We start from the raw sequence: 22,427 nt of genomic DNA, 5'->3' as shown, positions 1-22,427 counted from the left end.
CTTCAATATCCATCTTTTCTTCTTTCATGTTTTAGAAAGGTGAGGGCTTTTCCAGTCTTGGGTAGAGTCTAGGACTTTGTGAAGCATGATTTGGCTTGTATGCATGAAATACTTGCTTGTGATGATGTTGTGCTGGTTCTAAAATTTGTGAAACTCTTATACGATGACTTGAGTCTCTTTTTGGAACATGTTTTAAGGTTATACTTCTGTTTTAACTTCTCTCATTAAGTGATGCCATGATTCATGAGGATTTCTAGACAAAACCTTGCTAAACTTGTCATATATGTTTGGATCTAAGTTGATAATCTATAACATGTGTTAGAATGAGTTGTATGTTGATGTTTATGATTGAAAAGCTTGCTGGCTTTTATATGTGAAGCATGATCAAGCATGATTACAAATTTTGGGAAACCCTACACTCCATACATGTTACGACCGAACCCTATTTCCTAGGGTTTAGGCGACTTTTTCTTCTCTTCTTGACTATTTGTTTAAGTTGATGTATGTTGCTGATTTTTACTACTTGATATGTGAAAAAGCTTGATTAATTGATGTGTAATGATGTTTGGCTGAAACCCAACTACTCTCTAGGGTTTAGGCATTGACTTGTCTACATGTTGAGAGTTGCTTGAATATTTTCTATCGTTTTGAGGAACGGGGCAAAACCCTAAACCTCTTGAAGATTGTACTATGCATGACGATCTATTATCTTACACTAGGTTATGATATTAGTAATTAACCTAGAGATGTGAACTTCGCTTGCAAGTAGTGATTATATGGTTATAGTGCTAGGTTATAGGCTATGGACCATGAGAACGATGGTGCCGTTAGAGACAAACGGTGACTTGCACGCGAGGGAGATTTGTGGATTGACTGTGTTGGTCTCCACGTGATAACCATGATTTAGTCATGGGATAAGGATTGACTGTGTTGGTCTCCACGTGACTTGGGTTGACTGTGTTGGTCCCCTTGTGTTGTTCATCTGCGGATGATCGAGATTGGATCCAAGGTGTTGCGGTGGTTGTGTGATGGTGAGGACGTTAGCCTAACTAAACTTTAGGATTGCTACTCTAGTTATGAGAATATGAAACTATTATTTCCTTATAAGATTTCTATGAACTGTTTATTTGTGATTTTGCATGGGAACTGACCCTCTATTATGTGTTATCTATTTTGTTATGGGGGGGCCCAGATAACTGTGACCAAGAGTGCGGTGCGTTCTTGGGAGCTAATTCTCAGTGAAGAGCGCGATGACGAGTCTTGGGTGTCCGACGCACACCAGGTCCGCCAGATATACATCGGCAATGCCACACTCAAGTGCACTGACAAGAAATGAGAGTGGGTCGACTCTCACTATATGCTTGCAGGAAGAGTGGAACTACCATTCGCTCCTCTCCGCTTCCAGACACCTACTGTGGAGTCAGAGCATTCTTCTAACCGGGAGTCGGAGTTGGAGTCAGATCCATCTGAAGAGACATCGACAGAGACGAGTGGACCTCTAGTGGAATCCGAGGGCTTACCGAAGAACGTGTTGAAGGAGGAGGAACTTCCACCACTACAAGGAGAGCCCTGGAACATGAAGGACCCAGATGAAGATGAGGTGAAGGCCCAGAGCTTCTTTCGACTGGCAGCTGATCAGTACTATTAGGAGAAGGGCCAGCTCTATCGAGGTTTGAGGAATCATATGCTAAGGGAGTTCACCAACGAGCCCCTGCCAGATGACGACTACTCTACGGAAGAAGAAGAAGAGGCAGAGGAAGAGGCTAAGTAGTAGGTTTGGGTGGAGAGACATTCACTTTCTTTTGGGGTTGAGAGCACCGAGTTGGGCATTGAACTATTTCTTTTGCTTTTTCGTTTTGGGATATTTAAATTTGATGTAATTTTACCTTGGTTTTTCATACACATGTTTCAACTCTTTCAGATGATTACTTAATTTAGAAGTTTTGCGTTATTGATTATTTCCGCGAGTTTAAAATGGTTAAGTTTCAAGATTTCATAAAATTGGACTTTCGTCATTAACTCAAGATTAATTAATTAACCGACGAAAATTCCCTGCGAAATCTATGATGTTTGGTTACTGTGTGACACTCGAGAAATCGGGGCGTTACACAATTCATGAAAGCTGCCAAAGAATAAGGCACTCCAAGCAAAGAGAACACACAAGAGAAGGCTGATTGAAACCATCAACTCAGTAAACTCACAAATCACAATACAGAGTTCACAAATCACAATACAGGGAAAGAAACAGAGAAATAAGAGAAATGAAAATAGCAGCATATCAATGAAATCAGAAGAAGCAAGAAGAAGCTCAATACCTTTGCTTGCTGGTTGGATGAATGGAAGAAAAAAAGAAAATGTTGGGTAAGGGTTCCTTGACTTCCTTCTTTCTCTATGTTATCTACGGTTGAATGAAAGAAAGAAAATGGTTGGAGATTTGAGGTTATTTTGTGAGCCATGCTATAACCCTTGGACTAAAGGAATGAGAGTGGAAAATGGTGTAATATCTGATGGACAATACTCAAGAAACACCAAATGAAAAGATACTCAATTTGTGTACAACTTTAAGCAATGTGGGACACAAGTGAGGTCAATTTTTATCAAAGAAGTCATTAAAAACCACATACTTTTACGACTCAAATTTAGTGAGGGCAATTTTTATCAAAGGAATTATAAAAAATCACATACTTTTACTACTCAAATTTTTTTCTAATGTATTTTTCCAAATTTAAGTGAGGGCAGTTGCCTACACACTTCCCTACTTGTATCCGTCACTGACCCAAGCCATAAGGGTGTGACACCACCGAGAGCAACAGGTCCTTCTTGAGAGCTTCGAGCTTAGCCAAAAAATCCGCACATGTGTTTCCCTCTTGAAGGGTATGCTTAAGATCTACCGTCCACGAACGCGCTAGTAAATCCTTGATATCCAATATGAGAGTAGAAAAAAACCATTTTCTCAAGTCAAGACCAACCCATGAAAAGTTGCCAAGAGCTCAAGATGGAGAATATTCGGGGATAGATAAGACCTCCCACTAAAGACAATACTTAACTACCGGAACAAAAAAAAAAGGACAAAGCTTTACTTAGTGCCCACGAATGAATTTATTTTAGCTGCACGACGACTTGAGAAAGTGATATTCTTAATGACGAAGAAAGATCGAGAAAGGTGGGGGATTTGGGTTTGGCACCCCACCCTTTAGGCTACGCGCCCCAGCATTTTTTTTTTATTCCAAAACTACCCATCGGTAAATGATTTGCCGATGTCAAAATACCAATCGGTAAATGATTTACCGTTATTGTTCCTCAGTATGAACACCTTCATCCCATTACCCAGAACACGAAGAACAATATCGGTTAATAATTAACCGATTCTAATATTGTATCGGTATATCATTTACCGATTTGTAATCTGTAAGTTTGATCACCTTTTCACCATTACTCCTCCCTCCACCAACCCCTCCACCATTACTCCTCCCTCCAACAACCCCCCACCAGCCCCCCATAACTCGCCCAAACTACCTTATTCTCCATTACTCCACTCCTCCCTCACATTTCACCTTCCCACCACCACCACCATCTCCACATTTCCACCACCACCACCACCAACACCACCACCACCAAGGGAAAGCTTTTAACTTCTGGTAAGTGTTGTTAGCTTTGGTACTTTATTTATAGTTAGTTTAAGTAGTTAGTTGTTAGTTTAAGTAGTTAGTTTAGTTAGTTAAGTTGGTAATTTAGGCTGCTGAATCGTGAACTGAATCGGTAAATGATTTACCGTTATAGTACCGGAATTTGATTTACCGTTATGGGGTCGGAATTTGATTTACCGTTATATGGTCGGTTATTGATTTACCGTTTTTGTTCCAGGGATGACAGAGTCATTTTTCTTTGGTGAATCACAATTGATACATGCTGCTGGATTGGAAAATGATAATCCAGAGGAGCAACCATCACTAGCTGAACCTCCGATTATATCTATAGATGTCTCTCATTTGTATCATACTGATCAGGTACTCATTGCACAAATTTTTGCATGCTTTGTTTGCTTTGTTTATGCCTTGTTTTATGCCTTATGCCTTGTTTATCCTGAAACAGCGTTTCCCTTTGAAAGATGATCTTATGAAATGGGTTCGCGACATTTCTATGGCAAATAATTTTGTTTTGGTGACAACAAAGTCTGATAGTGGTGCGAAGGGAAGAAAAGAATATGTCATTCTGGGGTGTGAGAAGCATGGTGCGTATATTCCCTACAGAGAACCGGATCTTGTTGAAGGAACGTCAACACAAAAGACAGGTTGTCCTTTTAGGCTAAAAGGACGACGTACGAAAGATGATAAAGGTTGGTGGTTGAAGGTGATGGACGGTAGACACATCCATCTCGCAGCTGAGTCACTAGTTGGCCACAATTACGCTGGTAGACTGAATAGTGAGGCGAAGGAGGACGTGATAAATCAGGCTAAGACTTGGGTTCCACCTAGAAAGATGTTGGCGTCCTTGAAGGAAAAAGATCCTTCAAACTTGACTACCATCCAACAAATTTATGGTGTTTGCAAGCGGTTCAGACAATCCGTTCGTGGGTCACTGACAGAGATACAATACTTGTTGAAGAAGTTGGACGGTGAGAAGTATGTTCACTTCGAACGAAATGAACCCGGATCGGAAGTGATTAGAGATATATTTTGGGCTCATCCGAATGCCGTCAAACTTTTCAACACATTCCCATATGTAGTGATCATGGATTGCACATACAAGACCAGCAAATACAAACTACCCTTGCTCGAGATTGTTGGCCTGACCTCCACGGATAAAACATACTCAATAGCATTCTGTTACATTGGCAGTGAGACCACAGAGGACTACATTTGGGCATTGGAGTGTATGAAGTCTCTGATTTCCGACCAATCCAGGTTGCCTAGAGTGATTGTGACGGACAGAGATCTTGCTTTATTGAGTGCTGCTTCACAAAGCCTTCCCACCACCACCCATTTACTATGCTTGTGGCACATCAACAAGTGTGTTTTGGCAAAGTGCAAAGAGTATGTTGGCACGGATGATTTTGCTCAAGAGGTTATGGACAAGTGGGCCGAATTGGTAGATGCTCCAACAGTTCCAGAATTTGAAGCTCATTGGATTGAATTGTTTAACATGTGCAAGCATAAACACAAGTTGAAATTTGCCACTTATTGTTCTACTACATGGTTGGTCCACAAGCAGAAATTTGCCAAGGCATGGACAAATCATGTGATGCATTTTGGAACAACAACAAGTAACAGGTACAAAAATTATGTTATGACTTGTTATATGTATTTCATTTCATAGATTATTACAGTATTAATTCTTACATGTGCGTTGTTGGTTTGCAGGGCTGAAGGTGCACATGCCAGCTTGAAGTTGATGTTGCGGAACAGTAAGGGTGACCTGGCCACATCATGGGATGCGTCGCATAGTTTGACCACCAATCGCCACACTGAGATAGTAGCATCGTTTGAGCGCAGTATGAATAAAATTGATCACCTTTTCAAGACCCCTTTCTACACAAATATTAGGGGATTTGTGTCAATCAAATGCCTGAAACTCATTGATGCTGAACTGACAAGAATGCGAGCCTCCGGTGGCAGATGCGATTGCTTATTGAGAGAGACTCATGGACTACCTTGCGGTTGTCAACTTGCAGGTTACCGGTCAACCACTCTCCTCTCAACTACTTCCAATTATTTATATTTGTGATTCAATGTAACATGTCTGTGAACTTGCAGATTATGAGAGGATTCCGTACGAGGCCATTCATCCATTCTGGAAGAGCCTAAGTTGGGAGCATGTACCTGTTGTAGATACTGGCAGCTCAGATATTTGCGGACTAAACCATGGAGAGATGCACCCAGAAGTTGAGGCACTGACACGTTATTTCCATTCTTTGGATACTGGAGGGCAGAGTATGGTAAGGAGGAAGCTTCAAGCGATATATTGTCCTGAAAGGAGTACACTATGTACTCCTGAGCTTCGGATAAAGTCCAACCGCACTCCTAAGTTGAAGGAGAGCAAACAACCCAAGGGTCGAGCAATAGGATCCTTGACTCGTGATCCTTCAGCGTTTGAACTTACTGACAAGAAGATTAAAGAGGAAAAGAAGTCTTCACAACCAGCAAAGAGGAAGAAGCGTGTGAAGAAGTCTGATACAAGCCATTTCATGTGTAACTTTCCAGCCTTTCTCCATCCATATATTGGCACAATTACAGATGTTGAGGATGATGGTAACTGTGGCTATAGATCCATTGCTGCATTAATGGGGCATTCCGCCGGTCAGGACGGTTGGCCTTGGGTTAGGGCTACATTGATACAAGAACTTGAGACCAATGTGTTAATGTATAATAGGATGTGGGGCACAGATGTTGTTAATGCCTTACATAATCGTCTCACTCTTCCTATTGGTGACCCGGCCACCCCTGACAAATGGTTTCAACTGCCAGAGATGGGATACCTTGTTGCCACAAAGTACCAATTGGTTCTCGTATCCTTATCCTCTATGGGTTGTAACACATACTTTCCACTGATAGGAGCCGGCCCACGAGATGAGCATTCTGTTATAGCTATTGGACATGTGATAAATCACTGGGTACAGGTATATTTTGACCAAATACACTAATATTTTAGTTGCCTACTAGCTTGTCGATTAATTTTTGTATGTGGAAGTTATCTAATTTTATGGTTATTCTCTAAAATGCAGCTCCAATTAACTGCTGGACATCCTATGCCGACTATTGCTCCCCAGTGGGATTGGCACGCTGATCTTGCCTCCAAATACTGGAGGAACCTATATCGTCCACGTTTAGACATGTATGATGCACAATTCCATGCTTGGCTTGGTGCTTTTAGTGGTCATGCGGACTATGTGGACATCACCACAGATTGAATGTTCTTGTATTGTGTAATATTAATTTGTAAACTCTCTGTAATTTGGTAGAATGTGGCCCTTATCACAGGTTGTTGTTAATGATGAAAACCTAGACATCATCGTAGATTGGCAGGTTCATGCGTGTACTTTTGGTAATGTTAATTTGATGTACTTTTGGTAATGTTAATTTGATGTACTCTTGTCATTTTCATTTTCATTACCCTCCACCACCAACCCTGACATTACTCTCAACCACCAGCCCCAACCACTCTTCTACCATCCACCAGTACACCTTAAATGTTTTGACCGCACTCCTGAGCTATAAATCTATGTTGTGTCTTGCCTCTTCTTCTCACTCTTCATTCCTCATCTTCCTGTCTATTGTGTCTTGACTCTTCTTCTTACTCCTCATTCTACACAATGGAACAAGACCCAAATCCATTCCTCCGCCATTGCAAAGGTCAAAGCAACAACTCTGGCAGCTCTCGTCCTCTCATTCCTGGCCCGGCTGGCGCCATCCAGGCTGCCATGTATGCCCGTAGATCCACCCCGAACACACCACTCATTCCGACCCAGGAAATCGTGAGGCGTGTGCTAGATCATGGATCAACCGAAACCGATCCTGATTTCAACTCACATGCTTGGCTATCAGCCCTGCAAGAGTGGGGAATAGCCACTCCGCTGGGCTCTCTGACAGCGAACGTTGAGAGGGTGGAGAATGTTGTTGCTGTTATCAAATCTTGCACTCCCAATGGATTTGGAGATGCGAAAGTTACCCTCAAGGTATGTCTTGAGTTTGGGTTTTGTAAGGCCTTGTTTTTTGTCCCCCTTGACTAACCGTTCTAATTTACTTCTCAAACGATTTCAAAAATTTAGGACCCCACGGGTGCCGTTGATGCTAGCATCCACCGCAAGGCATTTACTCACAGTGAATTTGCGAATGACATAACTGTTGGATCTGTTCTCGTTCTCCAAAAGGTCTGAAACCTAAACATGAAACTTGCTTCATTTTTTGGACAGTTAAGCATGGTTTAATTAAAGTATACATTTCACTTGCAGGTTGCTGTGTTTGCACCTAGAGGAACTGTTTGTTATCTTAATATAACATTGCCCAACCTAGTGAAGGTATTCCCAAAAGATTGCGGACCCCATGACTTCATCGATATCACAGAGGAATAATTTTGTTTTCGGTGTTGCTTATGTTTAATTTGGTTGTGTAACCGTTTAACTTATTGTCATGGATTACTACATGCTTTGAATTATTTATATGTTGTCGTTGTTTCTGTTTTTTTCATTATAAGAGTCATAATATTAAGACTAAAAATATAACACATGCAAATAAAACGAGGAAAGAGTCATAACATAACATAAAAAGTCCTAACATATACATAATAATGGATCCCACATAACAAGTGTAATAAAATCACTCTCCCCGACCCCGCCCCCTGCGACCTCTGGGTCCACGAGCTCGACCTCCACGAACACCCTCTCCAGGATCACCCTCTCCACGAGCTCTGCCTCCACGAGCTCCGCCTCCACGGGGTCTGCCTCCACGAGCTCTGCCTCCACGAGCTCTGCCTCCCGCAGCTGCGGCTCCTCGAATAGCAGAAAAGGCAACTCCCTGGGTACCAACGAAGGAACTCCGTCGAAAGAGATCGAGCGCCCTCTCCGTGAGGATCCGGGGCTGTGTCCCTGGAGCATAAGCACCTGGCACCTCCAGGGACTGCTCCAACAACTCCACACCCCTACGTATGGCAGACTGCATAAAAATAATATACAAAAATAATTTCATTAACAAAAATCACAATTGAATGAATAAAAATAATATACAAGTTTAGAATCCAAACTTACCACGGCACTAAGCTCCTCCCTCCTATCCTCAGGGATGATGAACACATGTGACACTCTGCTATACCACCTCATGTAACCCTCCACCGCCTCTCCCGGATATGTAGCAGGTATCCCCTGAGAGCGGAGGTGCGGCTCAAACTCAGCATAGGCAGCATCTGCGGTCTCAGCAAGGGACCCCGTCGTCTGGATCTCAGAGGGGTGTCGAGGGATGTCCTGTATGAAGCCAAACTGGCGCATAACCCGCTCTGGTAGATGTAGGCTCACAGACCGGCCGTAAGGTGTCCGGATGTAGCCGGAATAGAGGGCCCTGGGATCCCGCGGTCGAACATCTCGATGGTCCTCAAAAGGGGTCCATGTGATATCATCCACTGTAAGCTCATCGAGCATGACCCGTCTCTCATCGAGTCCGGAATGCGCGATCCGAGACGTGGACCACCGCTGCGCCCTAGGCTGGTCCTGTGTGTAGCCGGGGACCTCCGTCCTGATAATGACGCTGCTGGATATGTACTCATACGCCCATGACAGCACGAGGGAGGTGAACCCACCGATCTGCGCTGTCTTCCTGCGGGAAGCACGACTCAGCTGTTCGTACAACGAAGCCAGCGCAATCGCACCCCACGCGTACTCCGACACGCGACCGAGGTCCTCAAGCATCCCGATCCAGTAGATAGTAGTGTGGTAACCACCACTCTTGCTGGCAAAGAGGGTGGCACCAAGCTGGTTCACCAGCCAGATCCTAGCAGCATCCTCATAGCGTCCCCCTACAATGAAATGAATTAAGTTAACAGTTATTAATAATACTCTAAAAATAAATACAACTTAATAAAGTAATTATTAAGACATACCATCCATAGCAGACGTGTACATGGTCTTCAAAGTAATGAACCGAATGTTCTGGCCACCCGCCGCCTCAAACTCAGCCAGATAAGCAGCAACAGATCCTCCCAGGAGCTGGGCGCAGAGCGCTGCAACCTCGTCTCGCTCCCCTCTGCCCGGAGTGTAGAACCTCGACCCTGTGGGAAGATGGAGAATAGCTGACACATCGTCCAGGGTGATAGTCATCTCCCCGAACGGCATGTGGAAGCTACTCGTCTCCTCATGCCATCTCTCAACAAGGGCCAGTACGACAGCTGGGTCTGTCTCCGGTAACCCGCACCAAGGCAGGTGATACAAACCCGTCTGCTGCAGCAGCTGTCGCACAGCTGTGTGGGCCTCTGAATCGCCATCACAGGGGAGGTTCCATACCTTCCCCCCAACAGTGGCCACCCTCAATGTCCGACGGTCCACGTACCGCGGGTCTGTGCGAAGAAGTGCCTGCCACGTCCAAGGAGCCTTGTGGTCAGGATAATGCGCAAGAAGCGACAGATCCTCAGGCCCCCCGGGAAACGGTGCCACCCTCTGGATGAGGTCGTCATCCGCGCCGCCCTCTGCCACCACATCTGGCACAACATCAGCAGCATCAATCTCCTCCTGGAGAATAAGAGGCTCCTCCTCCTCACCACTGGCCTCAGAAGCAGTCTCAGAAGCAGTCTCAGAAGCAGACTCCTCGCCATTGGGCTCCGAAGAAGACTGCTCGCCAGATGTCTCCTCAAGAGGTAACTCAACCATCGGAGAGACCGGAGTAGGATGAGGCTGAGGCTCAGCCGGAGTACCTGACGGAGCTGTAGTAGATGGACCACCTGACGGAGGTGTAGCAGACGGACACGGAGACGGAGCCCCGGCCGGAGTAGCAGACGGAGACGGAGACGGGGCCGAAGCCTCAACCGCCTGACTAGCTGCTCGATGGTCGCCGCGCCGCGTAGAAGCATGCAAGCGCTCGTGGCGATCCTCTGCATCATCGACTGTAGAAGATCGAGACCTCTTCCTCCCGCCCTTCATTCTCCTATGAAAAGCAAACAAATTTAACATCAAATTACAACTTGAACAACTTTAACAGTTACAACTTGTACAAACATCTCTCATATAGCAACAAACATCTCTCATATAGAAACAAACATCTCTCATATAGCATCAACACCCTTTCTAATTTGTCAATCTAGATAACTAAAATGCAACATTAAGGAAGTTCCCTAGTTCTAATAAGCCGATACCATCAACACCCTTTCCCAGTGTCATGACACTAAAATATTTGAAAATTTGTACAAAATATTCAGCCCAATAGATGGAGGAAAACTAAAAAAAACTGGCTTAAAAAAACTGCCTTAAACTGGTTTAGAATCGGGAAATGTTTTCCCATTACAGAATCGGAAAAACATTTTCCATTACAGAATCGGAAAATGTTTTTCCGATTTTACAGTAACCCAGAAACCAGAACTGGAAACGACCCACTCGTGCCTATGACCGTTTCATGCCATTTCAGTCAATAAAACCTACCTCTAATCAATAATCAACTACCCTAGTGTTCAACATTCACCTAATAATCCATCAACTACCTCTAATCATCAATCAATGTGAGAGAATCAATAAAAATGGAACTTACCTTTTGAATGTAATGGAATGGGAGTTCCGGAGCTTTGAGGAAGCTTTGATGATGATGGGACCGAACGCAAGTTTGGGAGAGATTTGAAGAGGGAGTGATTTGGGGAGGGAAATGGGTTTTGAAAATTATGTTTCAAAACCTATCTGATGCTGTTATATCAATACGAATCGGTAAATGATAAACCGATACGTATCGGAAAATCATTTACCGATATTAATCCTGAGGGTTTCCGGTAATTTCCCCACTTTAAGTGGGGCGGGAAGCCTAAGGGCTGGGGTGTTAAACCCAATTCCCGAAAGGTGGGGGGAAATTCCAACGCTACAAACAACTACTATAAGTAGTACTCCTCTTTGCTAGTGTTCTTCAAAGCTGTCTCTGGTTTATTCCCTTTTGCTCTTGCATTCGCTTTCTGGCTGTGACTAACAACATGGCAGATGTCACCCACGATGTTCTTTCCCTTCTCTCCTCTCCCGACAAAGATTTTCTTCTTCGGAACAACGGCGATCAGGTACCAATTCACCCGATTTTCTGCTTCATAAGACTCTAGTTTGTTGATTTTTCCCTCTTTTGGGAATGAATCTTTCATGGCTAGCTTTGCTTTTGATACTGAAATTTCTCTCAGTTTCATGTTCTTAGAATCAGTTACGATTAGTTGTTTGTTGGTTAGTTACCAAATTATCTTAGTGGTTCTGTTAATTTCTTTATTGAGTTTGGTAGTGAGTTCTGGTGTAAATAATAATTCATGTAATCACTTCATTTATATGGAACCTTTGTCTACTGTCTACTGTCTCTTAGTAGATGTTGTTGATTTATTTTAGATTTTGTTTCTGATGATAAGAAAGTTATGATTGCAATGAAATCAGTTTAAATTCAAGGCATCTGTAGGTAAGTGCTAGTTTGGAGTGAGATAGGCTGCTGAATCAACAAAGCAGTGACTCGGGTTAAATTGAATTGAATCCTTTATATGCAACGACGGTGTGGGGGCAGAAATTTCAAATGCGAAAAATAAGAAGAAAAAAGAGGGTTTTGTTGAATAGAGTTGTAATTTTTTCATTAGTCATTCCATTCTTGATCATATGAAAATATGATAAAAGCATTGGTGATTCCTCTTTGATCCAGTAAGTTATTCCAATGAACTAACTGTGACCGAAGTTTGTCAGTGGTTGAATGTAGTGTTATTGGATGTTTTTGCATTGCTGCTCATATCAGTTGTTAGAAATGGTAGTAGTTTTATCGTAGGAAGAATCCATTTCGTGCTCATACTGATGGAACATTGGTGTGCCTTTTCTTATATTTTGAAATTCACAGGTCAAAATTGACAGCTTGAAGGGAAAGAAACTTGGTTTATATTTTTCAGCATCCTGGTGCGGCCCGTGTCGAAGTTTTACCCCAACTTTGGTGGAGGTATACAATGAAGTCTCTCAGAAAGGTGACTTTGAGGTCATTTTTGTCACGGCTGATGAAGATGATGAGTCATTTAAGAGCTACTTTTCCAAGATGCCATGGCTGGCTATCCCATTTTCTGATTCAGAGATGCGCAATCACCTTGATGAATTGTTCCATGTGAGGGGGATTCCCCATCTTGCATTACTTGATGAATCTGGGAAAGTTATCACTGAAGATGGAGTTGAGACTATCCGTGAATATGGAGTTGATGGATACCCTTTTACTTTAGCAAGGATCCAAGAGTTGAAAGATCAAGAAGAGGAAGCTAAGAGAAATCAGACCTTGAGATCTATCTTGGTCTCTCATTCCCGTGACTTTGTGATATCAGCTGATGGAAAGAAAGTAAGCTAGTAACTTCACCTTGTATGAGAGAGTAGTTTCATACTTCATTCACTTAATAATGTCTGTTCGCGTTCCACTGAACATATTGTTCATCTCCATATTTAATTTTTTTTTCTTTCATCTACACGCAGTTACTTGTCTCTGAGCTTGAGGGAAAGACAGTTGGTCTGTATTTTTGTTCAGCTTCATACAGATCATGCAGTGACTTCACTCTACAGCTTGTGGAGGTTTATGAGAAGCTAAAGGCAAAGGGGGAGAACTTTGAGGTTGTTCTGATACCCCTAGATGATGATGAAGAATCCTTCAAGGAAGAATTAGAAAGCATACCTTGGTTATCCTTGCCTTTCAAGGACAAAAGCAATGAGAAGCTAATTCGGTACTTTGAGCTCTCAACCCTCCCCACTTTGGTTATTATTGGGCCAGATGGGAAGACTCTTAATCCAAATGTTGTTGAGGCTATTGAGGAACATGGGATTGCTGCATTTCCATTCACTCCTGAAAAGTTTGCTGAGCTCATTGAAATAGAGAAGGCCAAGGAAGCAGCTCAAACCCTTGAGTCGATTTTGGTGTCTGGGGATCAAGATTATGTTCTTGGGAAAGACGGCGTGAAGGTAAAACATGTCATAATTGAAATTATGTTTTTCTGAGTGATCATCCCTTGTTTAGTTTCTAGCAATTTATCATCCCTCTTTCTCTCATTTCCTTCTCTCTCTGAGCTGTGATATTGACAAGTTAAACATTTGTTCTCACTTCAGGTTCCAGTGTCAGAATTAAAGGGGAAGAACATCCTTCTCTACTTCTCAGCCCACTGGTGTCCTCCGTGCCGTGCATTTCTTCCAAAACTCATTGATGCATATCATAAGATCAAGGCAAAGGACAATCCATTTGAAGTCGTTTTCATCTCAAGCGACAGGGATCAAGCCTCCTTTGATGAATTCTTTGCGGGAATGCCATGGCTGGCACTTCCATTTGGTGACTCAAGGAAGGCGCTCCTGAGTCGCAAATTCAAGGTATCTGGCATCCCCATGCTTGTGGCCATTGGATCAAGTGGCCGGACTGTCACAAAAGAAGCTCGAGATTTGGTTGCGCTTTATGGGGCAGATGCTTATCCTTTCACTGAGGAGAGAATAGAAGAAATTGAGGCTGGAAATGAAGAAACTGTAAAGGGGTGGCCTGAGAAGGTGATACATGAAACACATGAACATGAGCTCATGTTGACACGCCGCAGGATTTATTATTGCGATGAATGTGGAGATGAGGGACATATATGGTCATACTACTGTGAAGAGTGTGACTTTGATCTACATCCAAAATGTGCTTCGGTGGACAAAGGAAGCAAGGGTGACGATACCAAGGAAGAAGAAATTTCCAAAGATGGATGGGTTTGTGATGGAGAAGTCTGTTCTAAAGCCTGAAATCTGCTTTTTATATTTTGGTGATTACTTATCATAAGCATGTGACCTCATATTTGAGGGCTTTTCTATAGTGCACTGCCTTGTGAGTTGTATAACTATAGACTGTTTTAGTAATTGGATATTGTGATGGGAATGATAATATTGTGTTTATGGATTTCCATTTTCCAGGCCAAAAATTGCTGTTGCTCTTCTTCTTAACTCTTGTTACATATGTATTGTTTTTGTACTAGTATCTAAGCCCGTGCTTTGCACGGTTAATGTTCTATTAAAAGATTAAATAAAAATTAATATATATTATTGTATGATTTTGAAATATTAATATAAATTAAAAAAAAAATTGTATTAAAGCAACTTATCCCGTGTAAAAAAATATAATTCTCTATATATTTTGTGGACATAAACAATGAAATATATCAATCAGGAAGTCTATTATTGTGAAATGTGAGAGTATCAAATCATGAGTATATAATTATAAATGGGTGGTTTAGATTTAATATCATTTAAAGGAAAATGTTCTTCCTCGTGTGAGCTTTTCTAAATTATAATCTAAACATAAATAAATATATACTATATATATATATATTCTAATTTTTTATGACATATTATGAAAAAGACTATAAATATCTCTCTTGGAGCTTTTCTACTTGGACGATTCTCACTTAGGATCTTATATATTTTTCAAGTAGTAAAATCTTATAAATCATTGTGCTTAATTTGCAAGAGATGTGCTTAATTTGGATACAGCGTGGAGTCTTCCTCACCAAAACATGCTCTAACCAGTTCTGCTTCTTCTTCCCAATGATCTTCGATAGCATTATGTTAAGACTTAAGAGTTCAGTTTTCCAATCACAATAAACAAAAAGGAATTATATATTTTCATTGGAATACCTTTTTTTTATCCAGTTTATTATTCTTCTTAAAATATAAAAATATATTAGTTACAACATGATATTTTTTAATTTCTTAAACCCCGTTGCTCTCGTGGGAGTTTTTAATATATATTGCTCCCCGTGAAAGTATTTTCACTATCCAATGCACTCATTGAGAAATTTGTTAATCACTATTTGTTAATCACTTTCTGAGGAATTGTGGGATTGCAGTTCATAGGCCTCCATCTCATAAAAACAAAATAGCATGAAACAATAAAAGCCCTCCCCCTTTGTTAAATGTTTTGCAAATAAACCTGAGTTATAAAGCAACATGATGAAGTAGTCATTTAAGCTTGTAAATGCTTTCACTCTAATGAGTTCAAATGAAATCTTTGGCAATGTTTCTCGCTGCCATCTAAAAAAGAGAATTGGATGAATAAAAATCTTCATACAAACCAGATATTTCTTTCTCTGATCCAATTCTTTTAGCATAGTCGATTTTCATGCTTCAAGTGATAAACTCCAAACCACAAAATATATTGCAAACCACAAAAAAGAACTAACAGCATACACTAATTAGTATTCTAGATAAATGATGAAACATATTGCCAGATTCTAGAACTTTCAAAAAGCTCATGTATTTTAAAAAGCACAAGCATTCAAGTAGAGAGGAAGAACTTCAAGGACTCTATGTGCCATTTAGTACTCAACAACAAAGACACAGATAGATGAAAGATTATTCATACTAAAACTATACTTAGTGTAGTTCAAATATGAAATCAGTAATTAATTACAATATAAGCATAGATGAAACAGAAAAACCAAGATACAATAGTTTCCTACTACTGCTGAGCTTGACAATGAATTCCAGTGATATGCAAGTAAAAAAATATCATAATCTAAAAAAAGGGGAATTGATTTGACCAGAATTCATTAGTATATATTTCTTTCTCGTGCATTCACACACCCAATTTCCAAAGACAATCATAACTAACCATTAGTGTTACTTCAAAATCATAAAAAACAGCCATCAAAATGCTAAAATAAAACCTTTTCTAATGTTACAGATGTCAGTGTATCAATTCAATATCTGCATAAGCATTACCTGCAGCCTCTTGATTCTGGTACATGAAATTCAAAACAGTTCATGGGAACCTTTAAGAAAACAATCCTCAACAATTACATGTTTCGGTTCTCATTCATTATTATTTATATAAGCAAGAAGAGATATCTCATCATGAGACACCGAACATTCTCTGCATTGAACTAAAACAACAAAGCGTTCAACAAAAAGCTGGACATGCAATTCAGAGACAACAAATCTACAAACCAAAAGATTGTTTGATAAATGAGCAAACATAAGCTCACTACAAAATACTTAGAAAAAAAATCCTCACAGTGAAGTTGTTCCAAGAAACGTGATCTCAAAATTCTATTATTATAGTGGAGCTTCCAATTCCCTCTCTATCTCGGCTCTGACATTTCCTCTCCCAATAGGATTTCATATGAACCTAGCAACATAAACTTGTTGAGAAAAGGAAAAATAAAAGTTTATGCTCAACCACTTTTGTGATTCTTCAGCTGGCAGCATAGTAGAGTCAGTGGTGTCAACATGCTGCACTAACTAAAGATGAAAAATCATATTAGATAGGAAATAATCTACATGACCATAATCATTGAAGCAAAAGAGACATATTCAATAATTGAAGAGCTAATAAAATATCATTGCCTTCAAATCTAATTCTTTCACCCAAAAGCATCTCTCTTCCAAATGCTTATGTTTCTATCAGTTGATCCACTGCACAATCCAAATAGAAACAGAAAAAGAAGAAATTGTAAAGCCCTTGATAGCAGATACAGATTGAGTATAGTCAAGACGATAAAGAGTAGTCAATTCTGCAGAATCCAGATGCAGATTGAGTAAAGTAAATTCTGTCTCATAACTTGGGACAATATACAACTAACCTCCTAACCATTTCTAATTCACTAAAAAACACTCTTGAGAGACCATTCAAGGAGTTCTTTTTGTGAAGATAGTTATATATTTACCGTTTATAAGCCAAGAATTATACATATAAGCAACATGAGTCTTCAATGTTCATTTCAACTTGTTAAAGTTTATGGTCAAGAATCAGTACCTTACGGAAGTCCTCTGTTGTATGATGAGCAACATCCTCCTCGAGAGACTTCTTATGAAGAGCATGATAAGCCTTTCTCGTAGCAAACAATTGTTCAGAGGACCTAGTGCAGGCTCCCAGAACCTGATTGCTTGAAGTTCATCTCTCAGTTGCTTCGTTTGCCAAAAATGCATCACGTTTAGCGGAATCAAGGGCCCAAACCTGAACCAACCTCTAGTGAGGAGAAAATTCATAGTGCATATCGGTTTTATACACTCAAAATAATATGCATTTAGTGATATAATCAGTTCTCATTTCGAAACAATTTGACATCATGTCACACAGTTAATCAGCTTATTAAGTCTTCTTGGCTAGTTGGCCCTTAAGCTAGGTTTTAACTATACCAATGTATTTAAATTTCAATTAACCATGGCTTAGGCTTTAAGATAAAATCAGTGTGATATGTTGCACAATCAATTAAATATTGCACATCTAGGCATGTACAGGTACATCAAACAGGTATCAACAACAACTACAATAAAGGCCTTTACCAATCAGTTGGGTTTGATTATGAGGATCTAAACAATGATGTGACTTATTTCACAAATCATGTCTAAAGACATACCATCTTGGTTTGGTTTTAGATCTTTCATAACTATTTGACCTACACTTTTATGTACCTCAAAGTCACTGGTCAACTCTTTGTCCAAGGCCTTGAGAAGATCTTCTCCATAAGTTTCCCTGATAGGCTTCCTTTGAGCAGCATTCCGATGACCCAAGATCGATATGATCAGATCCTCATTAGTTCACCATCCTGCAATCACATTAGAGTACTTGATTCACTTGAAAATCCTAACAAATGGAACCAGGAAATGTGTTAAGCATTGAAAAGAAAGATCACACAATACAAAGCAAACCTGCACAAAGTTAAGCATTTCTATAATTTAAAGTTACAATGACCGTGAAAACACTCTGGTCATTGAAAACTATTGAAGATCACATTACCATATTTTTGCACCCTTGTACTTGCTGCATGGTTCCACAAATAGCTTCGGTAACTATGTACATACCTAAAAATATAGAAGCAATGGAATTATAAGATGAAGAAGATCAATATTATCCTTCAAATAAATAATCTCAAATAGCATCTCTATTTGTTTTCATAGCACACTTGACTTTGCACATCACAGTAAATGATCACCAGATAGACAACCTATAAATCCTACTAAGAAACTTCATATGAATTTTTTTCATATTTTCCTAGCTTTCAAATTTTATCTATTCATTTGTGTGTGGACTTCACTGTTTTGTGTTAAAACACTAAAACATTTCATCATAAAGCAAAATAACCTAATGTAAGCAAGCTCAATGAATTTAATGTGAACTCAGATGTGTACCAAGATTTCAAATAAAACAGGACTTTGCGCACTCTAATTGCTTTGTCGATCTCCAAGTTGACCTATGAACACAAAATCTGATAAAAAAAACAAACGAACACAAAGAAAGCATGTAAGTAATTATTCTGGCCAACCAAAAGAGAAGTTGAGACCAAAATAGGGTAAAATAAAAAATGGTGCAATGAAAAAAAGGAAAGCTAGACAATGTTGGTGAAAGAAAAAGCTGCAAAAATGATTATGAATGATGACTAATGTAAAGTAAAGTACAAAACCAGCAATGAACTGGCCTGATAACCAATGACAGTAAATCTAATGGAGACAGTAGCTTCATGAAATTGCACGATTCTTATAGCTAGTTTTAAGCAACACTTAGACCATTGAAGATAATCAAAATAAGGATGCTCTAGTAATCAAACAGAAACTCACCTCAAACAGAGCCTGAGCTTTCCTCTCTTCATGTTTTTTCTCCTCCTTTAGACATATCATCTTTGATCTCTCAGTCTTGAGATATACAGGTCTTCAGGCTGCCCAAGCGAAGGCAAGATGATTAGCATTAGACAAAGCTAACTATAGTTATGAGTTACAGCAAGGGAATTTAGTTGATATGAATATGACCAGACTAAATAAAACTATGCTTAAGACCAGAAGTCCAAACATCTTGTGTCAAGGAAGGAAATAATAATACAAACCCCTCATTTCAACAAAACCCAGATTTAGGAAGCATGAACCGACCATATGAAACGGCTAGAGATCCGTCCATATCACATGTAGGAGTTCATCGATCTACAATGTTCTGTCAAAATGCTTTCAATCTGTGCATCTCGATCCGATGGAAAAAGCCTGCAAAATTTACAGGAAAAAACCAAGGTTTTACTAAGAATGCCAAATTACATAATAAAGCATGACAAAACATCATGGTGAGGAATTAACAGGATCACACAGTCCCGACTTGCAATACCCTCTTCAAGTGAATTCTGGATTCTCCATATGTTAGCATCTTCACCTATCAAGCTCTGCAAACACAACCCTATATATCAGTCAAGTCGGCACTTTTTCCAACATCATGATTCTGAGAGACAAAATACCTCATACCTGGTGTTTTTCCAACATCTTTGTTAACTGACTAAATATAATAAAAATTTAGATTTGATAATAAAAACATAACTGTCATTCGAAGAGGATAAGATAGAAAAATATAGATCCATACCTCCAAACTCCAGGCCCCAGATAGAAATCAAAAGCTCTACAATAAAAAATTCACAAAGAACCCTGAAAGCTTCTGTCTCAGCACAAGGTAATACCTTTCCTTAATACCAATACCCTGAAAAATGAATGCAAAAACTAAACTCAATCACCATCGTTGCTAAAAGCGCTGACAAAATCTGATTAGACATGCATATATAGAAAGTCTCTTCACATATCACTTTACATGAAGATAACATCAAAGACTCCACAAATTGAAATAGCTAGCTTCTTATATATTAAGACAAAATACAATACAAAACCAGAAACTATAATCTAAAATATCATTCCAACTCTCTCTCTCATGTTCTGATATATGAAAACAAAGGAGAAGAAGAACAACAAAAACGATTGAAAGAAGAAAATTGTCAAAGATAAATGAGCAAAAGGGAGGAGGAGGAGAAGGAGAAGATCTTACCGATGGATTTTTCAGAAGCACCGGGGTTTGAAAGTTGCTGTGTGTGGCTTCGACACACAAGATGAAGGAGGTGTTGGCTGGAGGCGGCGCAACGGAGGAACAGTGGCAGAGGGATAGTACGCGCGAGATCTGGAGATTTGGGAGCGGTGGCGGTGCAAGGAAGGTATGCACGGTCGTTGATGATCCAGCGCCACCGTTAGCAGAGAAGGAAGGTGAGGTGAATGCGAAATTGAGGGGACAACAGAGAAGAGGGTAGAGTTTCGTTTCCGGAGCAGGAAGAGGAAAATAATTTTGAGAGAGATCCAGAATTTGAAAACAAATATGGATAGAGAGAGATAAAAGAAATTCAATTTGAATTTCAAAAGTTTCCAATTCCCCCAATTTGTCGAATTCGTGCTCCTTGACTTTACTGACAAACTGGGAGAAAACGGGGAAGGTTACAGCAGTTCTGTGGTTCTTGCAAGGAGAACTCAACTCTGAAAAGGGTGTGGGAGAAGGACTTGTTTGAAGGATGACACGTGTAGAGTTTCTTAGAGAGTGCCACCTAGGATTTTTGTCGTCCTTAAGCACTTGTGCTTTGTATCTAGTATAGATTGGTTATTGCTTCTACATGGTTATTGACTAGAGTGCTGATGCTTAAACAACAGTACTTCCCATGGATGGCCTCTCCTGTTGATGACAAACTGCAGCAAGCCGCATTACTTCTGTTTTGATCTTCCTGCATTAGTAATAACAGAGGCATATTATGCAAGAAACTAAATTCACATGTGGTTGGATTGGAATCAATGTAGATCATCGAATCCAAGCACAACCATTTCTTCTAACTAACTGCCATTTCTTTTTAAACTTTATTCGCAAAAGTGCGATTCCAATTTGCTTAATGTCTAAGCCAGAGATAAAGTCCAAGTCATTTTAGTGTCCATTTAGCGTGGCCTAATGTTGACGCTAAATAAACTTTTAGTGTGAGCTTTTGGCCGAGGCTTTTTTCCTTGCATTGATAACTTACATTATCTTCAAAATAAATTAAAATTCCATCAAAATCAATAAAAAGTAAATAAAGTTAAACTACATGACTAAGAATTCCCCCTTATATTTCTTTAATTTTATAGATATCCTGGATTGGAGGAATAATGTCAATCATATGAAAGATTGCAGCTCACGCCTCTTATTGAGGTTTAAGTAATCTACAGGTATTTAGTAATGAAGAAGTTTTCGCTCATGCTGATTGGTTCATCATTTTCTTAATCCAAAATTGTGAGTAATATAAAAAAAACCGTGATGACCTTTTATTATTTTATCCATACATGGGTATGTTGTGCAAAATCTCATAAGGGAATGTAGAACAAGCTTTGAGCAGCCGCCACCCCTTTAGGAGTCTATACCCCATTGCCCATTGGGGTGTTCCCCTTCACTAGGGAAGCTGCTTCTTCTGCATGAATGTGGTACCTGCTCTCTCTAGAGTGACTTCTCTACAATAATTGGTGGATTTGTTGCCCAAATAAGTGAATTTTCGTCAATCTTAATGTGGTTTTGTCTCCTAAGTGAGAGTTTGTTCTTCCTCTTTTTTCGTTGTACCATATACCATCCTCCACATCCGCTGCACATCTGTCCGCCCACCCTCTGTCACCAACATATTCTGCAAGTATCGCCGCATGATTTGCAGTTGGCTCTGCAACAAGATCCACTAAAGGGTTCCACCAAAAGCTTTGTTGAAGGTTGTTGTGTATCAAGTGTGTGAGTAAGTTCCACATTGGAAGAAAAGGATAAGTTTGAGTGGTTTATAACTGTGAGGACCACACACCCATTCCTTAAGGTTTGGAGTGAAGATGTGGTGTCCAACTCACTTGTGGTTTGCTCTTTAAAGCCCAATGTGGAGTTTTATCCCCTAAGTTTTAACCATCTCCTTTGTTTGGCCATTTCTTTGGCCCAACAGTGGTATCAAAGCCGATGGTTGTTTGACCA

The 22,427-nt window shown here is 40.2% G+C and overlaps 4 protein-coding genes and 1 long non-coding RNA gene across 11 annotated transcripts; 3 read left to right on the top strand and 2 right to left on the bottom strand.

Annotated features, from left to right (window-relative positions):
- The first annotated feature begins 3,207 nt into the window (after positions 1-3,207).
- On the top strand, positions 3,208-7,092 carry LOC130710121 (uncharacterized). Its single transcript, XM_057559270.1, has 5 exons — positions 3,208-3,638; positions 3,865-5,270; positions 5,361-5,671; positions 5,754-6,616; positions 6,722-7,092. The coding sequence occupies exons 2-5, from the start codon at positions 3,979-3,981 to the stop codon at positions 6,905-6,907; spliced, it is 2,652 nt and encodes an 883-aa protein (XP_057415253.1). The 5' UTR covers positions 3,208-3,638; positions 3,865-3,978; the 3' UTR covers positions 6,908-7,092.
- A 100-nt stretch (positions 7,093-7,192) lies between these two features.
- Positions 7,193-8,208, top strand: LOC130710124 (uncharacterized). Its single transcript, XM_057559274.1, has 3 exons — positions 7,193-7,672; positions 7,766-7,867; positions 7,949-8,208. The coding sequence occupies exons 1-3, from the start codon at positions 7,310-7,312 to the stop codon at positions 8,066-8,068; spliced, it is 585 nt and encodes a 194-aa protein (XP_057415257.1). The 5' UTR covers positions 7,193-7,309; the 3' UTR covers positions 8,069-8,208.
- Positions 8,201-11,508, bottom strand: LOC130710122 (serine/threonine-protein phosphatase 7 long form homolog). Of its 2 annotated transcripts, XM_057559272.1 has the most exons (4): positions 11,220-11,508; positions 9,586-10,622; positions 8,741-9,501; positions 8,201-8,648 (listed from the first exon to the last, which is right to left on the bottom strand). In XM_057559272.1, exons 2-4 carry the CDS (start codon positions 10,616-10,618, stop codon positions 8,313-8,315), a joined length of 2,130 nt encoding a protein of 709 aa, XP_057415255.1. In that variant the 5' UTR covers positions 10,619-10,622; positions 11,220-11,508; the 3' UTR covers positions 8,201-8,312. The 2 variants fall into 2 exon arrangements, with proteins under 2 accessions (XP_057415255.1, XP_057415254.1); XM_057559271.1 differs by lacking the exon at positions 11,220-11,508 and having other exon boundaries at positions 9,586-10,941.
- Positions 11,509-11,518: 10 nt separating this feature from the next.
- Positions 11,519-14,582, top strand: LOC130710123 (probable nucleoredoxin 1). Its single transcript, XM_057559273.1, has 4 exons — positions 11,519-11,727; positions 12,528-13,007; positions 13,139-13,618; positions 13,763-14,582. Exons 1-4 carry the CDS (start codon positions 11,647-11,649, stop codon positions 14,420-14,422), a joined length of 1,701 nt encoding a protein of 566 aa, XP_057415256.1. The 5' UTR covers positions 11,519-11,646; the 3' UTR covers positions 14,423-14,582.
- A 1,947-nt stretch (positions 14,583-16,529) lies between these two features.
- Positions 16,530-21,269, bottom strand: LOC130713738 (uncharacterized). Of its 6 annotated transcripts, none has more exons than XR_009011010.1 (10): positions 20,466-21,269; positions 20,013-20,126; positions 19,764-19,818; positions 19,495-19,645; positions 19,232-19,329; positions 18,806-18,882; positions 18,414-18,478; positions 18,089-18,222; positions 17,430-17,642; positions 16,530-17,089 (listed from the first exon to the last, which is right to left on the bottom strand). It is a non-coding gene; the product is annotated as an uncharacterized LOC130713738 (long non-coding RNA). The 6 variants fall into 6 exon arrangements; XR_009011011.1 differs by having other exon boundaries at positions 17,430-17,630; positions 19,736-19,818; positions 20,466-21,267; XR_009011008.1 differs by having other exon boundaries at positions 17,430-17,630; positions 19,755-19,818; positions 20,466-21,266.
- Between the last annotated feature and the right edge of the window lie 1,158 nt (positions 21,270-22,427).

This window comes from Lotus japonicus, chromosome 4, assembly GCF_012489685.1.
Source record: "Lotus japonicus ecotype B-129 chromosome 4, LjGifu_v1.2".
NCBI classification, from domain to species: domain Eukaryota; kingdom Viridiplantae; phylum Streptophyta; class Magnoliopsida; order Fabales; family Fabaceae; genus Lotus; species Lotus japonicus.
The sequence above is the reverse complement of the archived record's forward strand: the minus strand, read 5'-3'. Positions and strand labels throughout refer to the sequence as shown.

Coding starts and splice junctions, on each gene's coding strand:
- LOC130710121 (XM_057559270.1), top strand. CDS start 3,979: ATGTCTCTCATTTGTATCATACTGATCAGGTACTCATTGCACAAATTT. Junction 5,271..5,360: donor GGAACAACAACAAGTAACAG/GTACAAAAATTA, acceptor GTTGGTTTGCAG/GGCTGAAGGTGCACATGCCA. Junction 6,617..6,721: donor TGATAAATCACTGGGTACAG/GTATATTTTGAC, acceptor TCTAAAATGCAG/CTCCAATTAACTGCTGGACA.
- LOC130710124 (XM_057559274.1), top strand. CDS start 7,310: ATGGAACAAGACCCAAATCCATTCCTCCGCCATTGCAAAGGTCAAAGC. Junction 7,673..7,765: donor ATGCGAAAGTTACCCTCAAG/GTATGTCTTGAG, acceptor TCAAAAATTTAG/GACCCCACGGGTGCCGTTGA. Junction 7,868..7,948: donor CTGTTCTCGTTCTCCAAAAG/GTCTGAAACCTA, acceptor TTTCACTTGCAG/GTTGCTGTGTTTGCACCTAG.
- LOC130710122 (XM_057559271.1), bottom strand. CDS start 10,648: ATGTTAAATTTGTTTGCTTTTCATAGGAGAATGAAGGGCGGGAGGAAG. Junction 9,502..9,585: donor GTACACGTCTGCTATGGATG/GTATGTCTTAAT, acceptor ATTTCATTGTAG/GGGGACGCTATGAGGATGCT. Junction 8,649..8,740: donor GGGAGGAGCTTAGTGCCGTG/GTAAGTTTGGAT, acceptor ATTTTTATGCAG/TCTGCCATACGTAGGGGTGT.
- LOC130710123 (XM_057559273.1), top strand. CDS start 11,647: ATGGCAGATGTCACCCACGATGTTCTTTCCCTTCTCTCCTCTCCCGAC. Junction 11,728..12,527: donor TTCGGAACAACGGCGATCAG/GTACCAATTCAC, acceptor TGAAATTCACAG/GTCAAAATTGACAGCTTGAA. Junction 13,619..13,762: donor TTGGGAAAGACGGCGTGAAG/GTAAAACATGTC, acceptor TTCTCACTTCAG/GTTCCAGTGTCAGAATTAAA.